Source organism: Taeniopygia guttata, chromosome 3, assembly GCF_048771995.1.
Source record: "Taeniopygia guttata chromosome 3, bTaeGut7.mat, whole genome shotgun sequence".
In the NCBI taxonomy this organism is placed as follows: Eukaryota; Metazoa; Chordata; class Aves; order Passeriformes; family Estrildidae; genus Taeniopygia; species Taeniopygia guttata.
In genome coordinates this window covers 42,024,532-42,037,582 of record NC_133027.1, presented here as the reverse complement: position 1 = coordinate 42,037,582, position 13,051 = coordinate 42,024,532, and the positions used below count along the sequence as shown (strand labels likewise).

The 13,051-nt window shown below is 37.5% G+C and overlaps 1 protein-coding gene and 1 non-coding gene across 8 annotated transcripts in view; one reads left to right on the top strand and one right to left on the bottom strand.

Annotated features, from left to right (window-relative positions):
* The window catches only part of USP45 (ubiquitin specific peptidase 45), a 48,950-nt gene extending 41,861 nt beyond the window's left edge, over nucleotides 1–7,089 (top strand). For 5 of the 7 annotated variants that reach the window (XM_030267635.3, XM_072926712.1, XM_072926714.1 and 2 more), the window contains 5 exons: nucleotides 1,143–1,812; nucleotides 3,464–3,561; nucleotides 3,927–4,013; nucleotides 4,465–4,618; nucleotides 5,967–7,089. In XM_030267635.3, coding sequence (XP_030123495.2) covers nucleotides 1,143–1,812; nucleotides 3,464–3,561; nucleotides 3,927–4,013; nucleotides 4,465–4,618; nucleotides 5,967–6,100 — 1,143 coding nt within the window. In that variant the 3' untranslated portion in view covers nucleotides 6,101–7,089. The remainder of the gene's footprint in view (nucleotides 1–1,142; nucleotides 1,813–3,463; nucleotides 3,562–3,926; nucleotides 4,014–4,464; nucleotides 4,619–5,966) is intronic. The other 2 variants (XR_012054999.1, XM_030267637.3) reach the window with 1 other exon arrangement.
* On the bottom strand, nucleotides 2,519–13,010 carry LOC116808102 (uncharacterized). The gene is made up of 3 exons (XR_012055000.1): nucleotides 12,768–13,010; nucleotides 9,380–9,536; nucleotides 2,519–3,785 (listed from the first exon to the last, which is right to left on the bottom strand). It is a non-coding gene; the product is annotated as an uncharacterized protein (transcript).
* Between the last annotated feature and the right edge of the window lie 41 nt (nucleotides 13,011–13,051).

Genomic DNA, 13,051 nt, shown 5'->3' with positions numbered 1-13,051 from the left:
TTTTAAAATATTTAGGTCATCATTAGAAGCATGAGAAATGTCAGTCATTGGTAACCATTTAGCTTTCAGTTACAGGGTTTCATTTATAAGGAAAAGAAATCTGCAGGCTAATTTCAATTCATGTTACTTTTGGGACTATTGCAAGGGTATGTGCTCTGTTGAGTACCATAAAACCCCTCCTGAATCAAGTCCTAACACATTAAACACATGTGAAGAAAACATACAATGTATAAAATAAAATATATAAAATACAAAATATAAAAGAATGATAGGAGAAGAGAATGAGACAGAAGTAGAAAAAGGACAGGAGGTAGAAACAAAGGAAAGGATGGAAAGAAGTAGTGCAGAAACTGATTGTTATAGAAGAAAAGGCCTAGAGACTCAAACAATTGAGATGAATGGAAGGATTCCCACTGGTACCACTGGAATTTTGATCCAATTCAAATAAAGGACAAAAAAAAAGGGAAATGAGACTTGTGCCTTCTCGTTTCTTTTGGAAAGTAGCCAAACAAAAGAAGGCAAAAGAGTCATGAACATCTGCAAATCACCTAAAATTATGGCAGCTTTGTGGGTTTGGTTTCCTAAATCTATAGGAGCAGTTTTCTGTGGAAGCAATCTGTTTTTTTCTTCTTGCAACCTTGATTTAAAAAAAAGTCCACTTCAGCTAATACTCAAATCAGCAAACATCCTCCTAGGGATGCCTTAGTTAGTTCTATGACAAATGCCCGTGAGTTGAATTTTTTCTGGAGCTGCTCATCAACTAAGGCCTCTCATGGGAGGTCAAAGGAGTAGCTTAAACTACTGAGGACCTTTTAGAAGCTTGAATTAGATTAAGTGAATGCTACCTCAAATGTGCCATCTACAGCTGTCACAAAGTGAAAGTAATTAGTTGTGGGAAGTATTGATCTCACAGTAAGTATAAGCTGACTTAGCTGACTGGGATGTAGGTTTCTAATCCTAAGTTAGTTTAAAAACATCTTCAGGACATCAGCTATCTTAAACATGAGAGATGGAGAATATAGAACAATATAACCCACCGATAATTTGCTTTGCATTTGTCATGTTCCAAAGATTTGTTCACTTACGAATCTGCTTCCTGTTCCTCCCCTCTATTACTGAATTAATAATGCCATAATTTACAGAATCAATTGAACCATGAGAGACGGCTTGCCAGAAAAGCTTCCTCAAAGGAAGAAGAAAGAAGTCCTGTTATCATGCAGGAAAAAGCCAAAAAGCTTGAGCTGGAAGGTAGCTCTGGCACTGTGTACTCCAAAGACCCCTGTGCAGAGGCAGCTGTCAATGGAAGCCAGACAGAGGGCAGTGAGAAGGAAGCCAGCCGCTCCGAAAGCAGCTTTGATGCAGACAGTGAAGCCTCAGAAAGCGAAAGTGCTTCTAAGCAAACAACCTTGAGCCCAGCCAGCAGCGTGTCTGGTGTGCACATCAACCACTTAAACCCTAAAACGCCGCACAACAAGCCAAGCGACAGCAATGAAGAGATGATTTCCAGTGCCGTATCCAAACTTAGCTTCTGTGATCCTGTAAATGAAGATAAAAAATCAAGTTGTGGAGATCCAGCATTAGGTTTATCAAATAATTCCATGTTCTCAGTAGGCAAATCCTCACTATCCCAAAACCCTCAAAATGCTTTCCAGACACTTTCCCAAAGCTATATAACTAGCTCAAAGGAATGTTCTGTTCAGTCCTGCCTTTACCAGTTCACCTCTGTAGAGCTCTTAATGGGGAACAACAAGCTTTTATGTGAGAGCTGCACAGAAAGGAAGCAGAAGTATCAGAAGAAAACCAACTCCACAGGTAACGAGCTTGTACCTCTGGACAATTTCCAGCATTGCCTCCCAAAGCCTGTGTGCTGGCTGCTCTTCCATTGCTCCAGTATGGGCCTCCCTACCGTAGTTAAATAGAAAATGTCTCCCCAAACAACACTTGCTTGTAACAACTTAAAACTTCATCAGAAGATGGCAATAAGACGAATTTTTATATTAGAACATAATTGGAGATGTAACATAGAATTCATTCGACATCTTTATTCTATCCAAGATAAAGAATTTAAAGGTGACTGTGAACCGAGTTTGTGCATTGCTCGATACTAATCTTTGCTGCTGTTTCTGTTCCTTACAATTCTCAAAGCTTTGAAATATATGCTGTAATATTCAGCCCCAGTATCTTACATACTCAGGGAAGTAATGTAATTACATGTGGAAAAGAGGCAAAAAGAGAGTTGTAATGAAGACAGGAAAAAAAATTCCAAAAATTTGTTAGAATGGAGATGAGAGAGAAGTACCTTCTTGTGATAATGTCTTCCTTGATGCTTGTATAGCCCAAGCAGACCATTAGAATTCACCGAATAAGAAAATCAACTTAAATTTTGTGAAAAAATAATATTTTAGAAGGACTGGAGGGTTGGGGTTTTTTTTATATATAGAATTACAGAAGACTAAAAATTTCAGCTCTTCTGATAATTTGTAAACACAATAAAGGGAGCTAGTATAATAACAAAAAATTGCCTGTTTGCTGTGCATTTATTTGAAGAGATACAAGTTAAACATGAGTAAATTCAGAAAAATTATTTGTATTTTATAGTCATTCTTTTAATCATCATTGGACTGTGCTATTTTATAACACCTTGGTTCCATAGGCACCATGGAAAAGGAAAATCAATTCATAACTAATTATTTATTTTTTTCCTTCTAAACCAAAAGATGTAAGAGGTCACCCAATTATACATTAAGTGCTCCATTATATCTCAAATTAACTATTCTATTTTGAACATACAAAAAAAACAGTAAATTAATTTTTTCAGCAAAAACAAATGCTAGTGGCATGTTCCCTTTTACTCTGGAGCTTTTCTGTGGAGCTTTCACTGTGCTACTTTTGGTAAGCACCCTGTGTTCCATGCCTTCTGCACCGTAGGGGGTCTGGAGGCCACATATCCAAATCCTGAATGCTGTAGCCAGCAGGTTAGGAAGCTTCCTGAAGTAGACAACCCTCCTCAGACCTTTTTTGTAGTCATGCAGAAAGAATTGAAGAATGGAAAACTAAACTCTTAGTGATTAGGACATTAGCATAGATAAATAGACTTGTGCCTTGCAGTTTTTATCCAGGGATCATCCATTTATTTTAGGTTTTAACAGGAAAGCTGGGTGCTTTAGTAACAGACAATATAGGTATCTCAGTGTGCAGGCTGACCTACATAGTGGACAGGATTCTAGCTTCTGATCTGATTTGCGCAAGACTGGCTAAAATAATGCTCAGATTTCACAGATTATATTCATTAACTAGAAGAATGCGAAAATATTTTTGTTACTCTACAAAATTTCCCCTGTGTTTTATATATGTACAAAAACATCACAGCATAGATCTGTTCCATCAGATGTTTAGAAAGTACTTTAAAAATTCCATATGACTGCCTTCACTTTACATATTATTTTGATATTCATAAATACAGAAAAGAAAATGGAAGGTGTCTACACAAATGCTCGGAAACAGCTGCTGATTTCTTCAGTTCCTGCGATTCTTATTCTCCACCTGAAAAGATTCCACCAGGTAAGAGGCCAAACCTCTCTTGTATATTCCTCCTCCCCACCGGTGGACAAGCAGCTCTTCAAGTGTCATTGTAGATCCCATTACTGCCTTTTTAGAAGGTAGAAGCACTGTGAAACATGCTGATGTTTGTTGTGGTTATTCTAACATCTTCAGAGTACATTTAACCATCCTGATGTATCCAGGGAAACCCCTTATGTGTCGGTCACGTTGCATGTAGCACTGCACTGGAAACATAACAAAGAAGGTTTAAATCAGTTGAAATCTTACTCTTGGATTTGGTTAATTTTAATAGTATAATGATACACCTTAAAGCTTCCTCATGAAAATACTTATTTTACAGTTTTTATTTTTTTTTTCTTTTGAAGGCTGGTTTGAGTCTACGGAAAGTAAACAGGCATGTGGATTTCCCATTGATTTTAGACTTAGCACCATTTTGTGCTGCATCTTGCAAGGTACCATTTAAAATCTTTATTTTTGTTCTACTTCAGCAGTTGGTGTCTTGATGACAAGTTAAATTGGATTGATGATGATGATGATAATGATGATTTTTAATTAAATTGTAGAGTGAATTTTTCAGATAGTGTCTTGAGATCAGTACTGTAACTGTGTGCAATCCCATTCATATCAAGAATATCATAGATGTTAGCTAATATTAGTTAAGTGTGGTGCCCTGGTGATGTTGGTGTATATAACAGCATTAAGGACAAGTAGTACTGCCTCTATGGTGACTAAATTAGTAAGATTACTGAGTACTTGTAATAGAGATATTTTGCTGTTGGAAATGCAACATTGTAGATGGCTGTTTGCCTCTTTTGGAATAATACTGCTGGTAGCTACTTAAGATGCCTGTAAAATTTATTCTGAAATAATTCACTTTTGTTTTTTGTGTTTCTGGGAATGCAGAACGTTATGGATGGTGCAAGAGTGCTGTATAGTCTTTATGGAATAGTGGAGCACAGTGGCTCAATGAGAGGTGGTCATTATGCGGCATATGTGAAAGTCAGGACATCCTCCAAGAAACTGCTAGAGCATATTTCTACCACTAAAACTGTTCTGGGTATGTACAAACAGAGCTTCCTTTCCTTTACTGTAAACCAAAAGTAACTGTCTACAGGGATTTATAGCAAATAATTTTTTAGCTGAGAATAATTGTGGTTTTTAGACAAGTTGTAGAAACCCCATCCCAGGATGTGCTCTGAGCACCAGTGGAAGTGTCCCTGCCCATGGCAGAGCTGTTGAAAGTTTCTTTCAACCCAAACCAACCTATGATTCTATTAATTATTCTTTTTTGTTGTTGTTGCACACAATGCATATCCTACTTCTGCTATTAATCCCATATAGAACTGAGTGAATAATGGAATTTTGATTCAGCTAATTAACAGATAATTGAGGCAAAACTTTTCTCTCTTTCCTATTCAAAATAATACATCCTGATGAGTAGTTTTGTCTGATAAAATTTAATTATTTGGCATATTTGGTATCTGAAAATGGTTAAGTACACCAGTCAAATCCATTATATTAAATTATATAACATTTTCTGAATATTTGAGCATTTTATATATCTTATGTATTTTAGGATGGGAATTTTTTAATACTTAAAAATCTGGAATACTCTGGTTTAATGTGAACAGCAATAATCTTTTTCATGGAAGATACAAGGTGTGGTGTAGGGTTTCTCTTGGCATTTTGAGAACAGCACACTAGTTCTTTCTTATTAATACTTGATGGGTATGCAGAACAGATTATTTGGGATAAAATCATAAAGTCACCCTAGGACAAGAATGAAATAAGTTTCCAGGACAGAATGTGTTAGTGAAAAATTTGCAGCAGCAATACTATGTTAAGCTGTCAAAGTTAGGTAAATATATTTACTGTTTACCTTCCTGGGGAAGATATGAACCAAGCATTATCCTTTTTATCTTGTGTGCTATCACTTTGCATTTGAAGCTCATTTCCCAGAAAGACATTCTTTTACCTTATTCATGAAATCAAAGTTTCCTTCAGTCTTATGCTTATCCTGCAATGATTGTTAGAACAGATTAGATCTTTTCATGTTCTTAATGTCACACTGGTCACCTTTTAAAATAAGACTGTTTTTCTATGTCAGAACTGGTTGAATTCTAGTATAACTTCCTGTTGGAACTCTGCAAGCTGTACTTGAAATGTCTTAGGCTTTCTAAAACAATATGAAAAAAAGCTGTGGCAGCACCCATTCCTAGGCTTTGTCTTCCACCAGTTTCTCTTACAGTGCTCTTTAACACGTAAGTTTCAAATTGAATAGCAGATGGTATCTAAGTAAGGAATTACTCTTGTATGTTAGAAGCTTCTCTTGCTTTTTGAAATAGCCGCTGTATTTTCATTCTATGAAAGACAAGAAAAAAATTTCTTTTGCTTCTGTATTTCAGGTTTAAAAGAAGCCATGGGAGCATCAGGAGGGCAGTGGGTGTACGTTAGTGATACCCATGTTCAGATGGTTCCAGAATCAAGAGTACTAAATGCACAAGCATATCTACTTTTTTATGAAAGATTATTACTATAATTCTTAACAGTTTAATTTCAAAGAAGGTATTGTTATTTAGTTTATCTTATTTAAAGCTGCAGTGGTAAGAGTACCTGTAAATATTGTGCCTTTATATTGTAGAGAATTTATCATATTTTGACTCTGAAGTTCAGTTAAACTATTATAAATATCTGAATGATTCTCTTAAAGTATGCACTTTGCCAAACATGTAAAATTCCTGGGTTCATTAAGATGCAGTACTGTTAGAATGTAAGATGATGTCCTATTCTACTGAGGTCTAGGGAAAGTTTGTTTTTGATTATAATGAAGATAAGCTTTCGCCCATAGTTCTAGAACAACTGAGAATAGAAATACTGATAGCGCTAAGTGCCTGGATTTTCTGGTGTACAGTAACAATATAAAGTGTTCATCTTCTTTTGATCCAGTCCAGACCCTTCCCATCACTGGGTTGGATGTCAGCTGTTAAGATTTCTGCAAACAAGAGCCTGTCAAATAGTGTCGCTTCCATGTGTAGTAATTGGAAAGCAGAGTCCTTCCAGAATGGAGTGACAACAGCTGTCTCTGGGTAGTGCTTCAGTGCACTTTCCTGATAAGAACTGGGAATAGATTGGGGAAACATGGCTTCTAAATAGTGACAGTGAATCCTCAGATAGCCAGTACCCTTTCAGTTGTCTCCAACTGGCACTGGTATAGCAATGTGCTCCTGTTTCAATATAAATATGTACTTGGTGTGCATAAGTATATCCTCTGAGATATATTCACACACCATAAATCCATCAATAGATATTGTTATTTTATCTTCTAGGAAAGAGAATTGCAAATAATTTCTGTATTTAGTAATTTTTCAACTTCACAATTATGACAATGTACAGCATATAAGCTTGTGTATGTACAGAGTTTAAGCGTAATTCAGTAAATTCTGTTACTTTTGGTTCCAAATATGGACTTGTTTATCTGTTCCTGAATACTTTTCTCACAGGAGTAATAAATTATAACTTATTTTTGCACTGTGTGTGTGAGTTGGACAGTAAATGATGACCTTTGCCCTCTGATACATGTCTGGACTTCCTTTTGTCAGCAGTGGGGGACAGCAGGAGTCCTAGTGGCAAAACTGGTTTCTGTAGACTGTGTGACTGCCCTGTTTTGAGTTTGTGCTTCCTTTGGTAATTTCTCATTTCCATCCCAGAGAATAACAGATACATTATAAGGTCAAGGTCTGATGACTACTTGAAGTTTTGTGGTAATTAATTTATTTAATAAGCAGTTACTTAAATACAAATTACTTCTGTAATGTTCCATCCTGTATGACTTGCTCTTTGGTAGAGAAAAAAATGTTAATATATGCTTACTGTTTTCATTTTTGGTAATTTTTTTTTTTAATGAAAAAACATGTTGTCCCTATTACTGTCTGTACCACATGTTGTCATACCTAGCTGCCTGACTCTCCTATTCTCTACTTCTATTTCAGAGCTTCACCCCATTTGCATTCCCTCTTTGGCATAAGAAAATGGCACAACCTGCTAGAATTGCATTTGTTCAAACTGCTGAGGTGTAAGAGCCACATGACTTGCACATTCTTGTTCAGGCACTAGGGATTGTTAGGCCATACAACTGATAGTCATAATGGAGTGAGCCTTTGGTTGCACAGCATTTTATTTTCAAAAGGAAAACTCCTCTGTTTAGATCAAAATTAGGCTCTGTGTTTTGGCCAAAACCATGTTTTTTTTCCTTGTATAAATTGAAATTGTCTCTGTCTACCCAAAAGTAGTAAAATTCAGAGAAACCAAGCAGCCAGCTTTAGCTATCTGTGTTCCAGCTAAAAGATCTTAACCTAAGTCTACACTAAGTAAGAAAGAAAGATAATGATTAGATAAGAGTTGGTTAAAATACCATAATTCTCTTTCAGCTCCTTATCTTCCCATACCATTCATCCACCTACACCTTTATCCTCCTTTTGTGTAACTGATCAGAACTCAGAATTAGTTCCAGGCAACAAGGGTAGGAAATAGCAACTAAGTATCACTTATGTGACACAATCTTGCTAGGAGGACACATGGAGTGAATCCTCCGCCCTAAAGCACTCAGAGCGAGTAGCTGACACCTGACGTTCCTCTCTTTGCTGACTTCTGGAAAACTACTGAATTTAAGTACCTGTATTAATCTACTTTTTAGCCTAGACCTCCCTAGACTGCCCAACTAGGACAGAAACAGAATGAGGTTCTTAACCTCTTACTTCCTACTTTTAATGCCATTTTCAGGAAATTCCTGAGGTGGTCTTGCTTCTTTTTAACTGGAGTTTGCAAGCTGGTTGCTGAAATTTTCCCAAGTGGACTTTACTGCCTAGAATGTCATAAAAGATGCTGGCAGGATTATTTTCTCTTTAACAGCCAGGGAACATTTAATTGTATTTACAGGTATTTTATAGAACACAGAAAGAAAGTGCCATGAAAAAGAGCCAATGCCTTTATTCAGGATAGCCATCATTGTTGTTCCTGGATGAGGTGTTCTGAGTGGAAATAAAAAGCTATGTTGGCAGGAACTCTGTAAGCCTCGAGTCAGGAATAGGTATGAAAATATGATAGAAGGAAGCATTCTCTAAAAATGAAGGCAATAGGTGAAGTTACGCTTTCAAAATGAAAAAAACTGATGACCAGTGCAAGATGTCACACACAATTTTAGATGCAAGTCAAAGTGTCCTTTACACAGATCTAAGTTATTTTGTGTAAAGTTTGGCTCTAAAGAAACTACATACATGTGTAACTGAAGTCTTCTTATAATTCTTTATCAGGAATTGAAAAGAAGCTCTGGGAATTCTGGCATTCTGGGAAAACAAGAGTATACATCCTGTATGTGCTACAATGTTAAATATGATTCTAGAGTCAAGGAACTGGCAGTTTCCTGCAACTACCAGATGTGGGCACATTATTGAAAAGCTCTATGTTTTCAGAATTTAGGTGAAGGCCTTGAAAGTTCAAGACTCTCCTCAAAATGTCTTAGGTTACCAACCAAAAATCACATCAGGCCTACAGCATGTACTCCTTACAGAGCTTCACCATACTTTTGTGGTCCCCCACCCTGAGAAAGTGCAGCAGCCTCGGTCTTCATGTGGCATAGCTTCAAAATGGCTTTCTCTTCATCCCACCCTTCTCTTCTCACAAGGGCACCCCTGCTTTCTTCATTAGCACCATTTGTTCTTTATGTTTTTGGGGTCTCCATTAGCCAGCCTCTATGTCAATGTCTTTGCTTTCATTGCTATTCCTTAAGCAGGATATAGTGGTTCCCAATCTCATCACTTACTCCATGAGCTTGCAAAGCTCTTGCAGGAAGAGCTCCTGTAGCTGTAGTTGGTCTGTCCCCACCACCACACTGGCTCTGCCTACAGGCTGCAGTACTGACCCCTGAGAAAAGCTGTGACTGCTGAGCGGCTCTCTGCTGACCAGTCACAAGACAGTGCCTGTAAAACAATTACAAAGGATTGAAATTAAATTGTTCCTCACTCATCAGTAAGTAAACATCACCTACGGGAAGTACCTGATTTACATATATGGACAACTGGAACCCTCTACAAGTTTTCCCCAGAACAGAGGCATCAACAAAGACCACTGCATTAGCTAAGGAGTTAGTACAGATTATAGGAAAGAGCTTTGCTGTCTTTGGATTTATCTATCATTTACACTAAAAAATATTTATTATACTAACCTGTCTACAATATGTGTACAGACATCATGTTTGCATTAGTCTGTTCTCTTAAGAGATGGCTACAAATAGAGGTGAAGGAAAAACAAACCCTGAACTTTGCCGCCCAAAATGCACACACTGTAATCGCCTTTGTTTAGAAAATGAAATCCATGCAGTCTGCCAACCTTCCTCCCCTTTCCCATCTGCACCCTCTGTGTGCATCAGTGAAGTGCTCTTGCCTATGGATTTCAAGTGGTAGCAGGTGAGAGTGATTTATAAATTCATTGAAAGGCTGAAATATCTTAACTTCACCATTTGCTTCTCTGTATGCTTCTTTTTTGTACTAACACGAACTGAATCATAAAGGAACATGAAATTAATGCATCTACATTCTCAACCCATTATAAAAATCTTATTTGAACATATTGGTAGCAAACTAAGAAAGGAGTAATTTCTTTAGTAGAAAATCTAAGATGTATTAAAAAGAAAACAAATTAGATAGGAATAAAGAAAGCATTTAAATACAACTCTTCTGTTAACAATAATTAACAAATTCAATTTTCATTAAAAAGTGGTAGCACACCTCAGTTTTAGCTATCTCTATTCCAGCTAACAACATCATAACCTAAGTCTACACTAAGTAAGAAAGAAAGATAATGTTTAAATGAAAGTTGTTACAACAGCCCTGATTAAACAAAGATTTGATACTCCTTTGTTTTCAATATCTGTACTCTATTTTGCTGTACCCTATGCACAATTATGCATTTGTACAAAGATTTGCGTACATGAAAGAAATGCCACTATTCTTTGCATTTCAAAGAACCATTTCAGTCTAATTATTTTAGAACAGATTATTGTTGCTTCTGTGTCTATTTACCATGTCTTAGGCTGTCATTTTGCCAGATGTTCTAGCTGTTGTAACTCTCTTGTTGGTGTATAAACAAATTGCAGAAATTGTGGAAAAGTGATTATTCAAAATGATTCATAATCTATTTTTTTTTGTAAATGAGATTATAAAATATATTTTCAGATGGATGTCTGTGCAAGTCAAAACACTTTCTTTGCACAACATTACATAAGAAGTCTAAGTGAATTTTTACATTATAATAAAACAATACCTATGCATTTCAGCCACTTTAAAACTACTTTGTGTACATTCCACTTATATAAAGTTATAAATACTTCCATCATCATTGATAGCAATAGAAAAAACCTAACTTTTAAGTGTCGAGAATGTTTCTTACATCTATTGCAGCTTCCAGTATTTTTCTAGCACAAAATGTAAAGTTGCAGAACTGCTTTTAAAAGAAAACAAGAACGTTTATTTTGAGTGAGTTTATGACTTCTTTGCAATTACTTCATTGCTTTGCTGGTTTAGGTTTTTTCTTGCTTTTGAGCTGTGTAACATGGGAATCATTTTAGTGTATTCTGTAGTGAAACCACCATGTCAATGGCACCATTCCCTATTTAGCTATTCCACAAAGCTGGGTTCTGATTCTGCTGTCATTTATACATGGAGATAATCCCTGATATGTTCATGTGAGCTTGCACTTGCACAAAAGACAATCCAATAATCAAAAATCTTGTTGCTAAGTTCAAAATACTTGTGAGCAATAAATCAAGCATATTAAAAGTTTCATCTAGTTTTCATTCATTTCCTTTTTTCATCTATTTGAACTAATAGTCTTGACTCTACTCTGCAGGTATTTAAATAACAAATAGTATTTTTAGAATTTGACTACAGTGCTGATACATTTCATTTGTAGATTTCTAATTCCAAATATTTCTAACTAAACAGACTGTATTTGAAAAACCAACACAAGTCTGATCAGTTTTCGAGTCTACCCAAGGTGCTTTAGCAAGTTTCTGAGAGAATAGCTGCATTTGTCATCTATTCATTCTGTCTTTTCATCTGTTATAAATTGTTAGAAAAATGTGTAAATAAAACATCCAGCCATTTGGAAAACTGTGTTATTTAAACATAAGCTGAATGTTGTACATCTGAGTTCATGTATTTTTGCTTTTGTCTTGTCTCACATCATCACTGCCTGTGGAAGAGCTCCCCAGAGATGAATCCATATCCTTGAACACTTAAGGTGCACTACTTGTTTCCCCTGCCTTACCCTCTGTGACAAAGGCCACAGATAAATTTTGTTCCATTTACAAGAACTGAGTTCTGCAATTTTGTGATAAAACCAGGACCAAGAGTGGGACCAAGAGTGGGACCCCCTCGCATGCCCTATTTCAGTAGCAGCTGGAAGTTTGTCCATCCACAAGCAACACTCCAGAGTTCCAGCTGTGAGTTGACACTGGACAGACTTAAATATTCCACAGCATTTCTGTCCATGGAAAGCATTCTCAATCCTGCCATTCCATGTGACACAAAAAGGAGAAAATCCAGAATGCTTCAGCCAACACTAATATGTAGCCTAAGTGGCACTGACAATCATAACAAAAGTTTCTTGAATCCTTGAATTTTGTACAGATTTATGACTTAATTTTGTTACTCCGTGTGGGTATTAATATGACTTTATGCAATGATCAGAGAGACTGTGGATTTACATCCATGACGCTGAAGGAAGGGAAGGCAGTGATCCCAGCGGTAAGTAATGTGCCAGCTAATGGAAACCTCTGCACCACACAAAGGAATGGAATTACTCAGCCCCTGCCTACAGTCATCCCCAGTGTCGATACAAGAGCTGTTTACTGCAGGTGACTTTTTTTTCTTCATGCCTCAAAATAAAATGAAAAATTCCAGGTAGAACGCACAGAAGTTAATTTGGATATTCTGGATAAGCTACTTGGAGCATTGTCCTGCTTCACAAGCACTCCTTATAAGCCATACTCTGGCCTGACTTTGAACGCGCACACCCTGTAGCTGTGCAACACAACAATTAGTATATATTTCAGTGTAGGGCCATGTCCCAGAGCCTGTCCACTTACGCACTTACAGCACTTACACGCGTAACTACCAGCTTTATACACTTATTCATGCAGCTTTACATACTTCTTCATGTCGACCCCGTACTGGGAACACGGTTCACACTCTGGCGAGAAGTTATCCGTGGAGCCACGGAGCTAATGAGCGTCCCGTGGGCCTCCCGACAGTCCCGCAGGCGGGAAGGTGACTCCCGCTGGACTCTCCCAGCTCCCGGCAGGAGCGCGCCCCCGCCTCCCTCTCCCGCCGCGGCTCCCGGGCAGCGCCCGCAGCGGCACCGGCGGGGCTGCCCGCAGTAAAGATGGCGGCGGCGGGCGTTGGCGCTCCGGCCGCGGCGAGGGAAACGCGGAGCG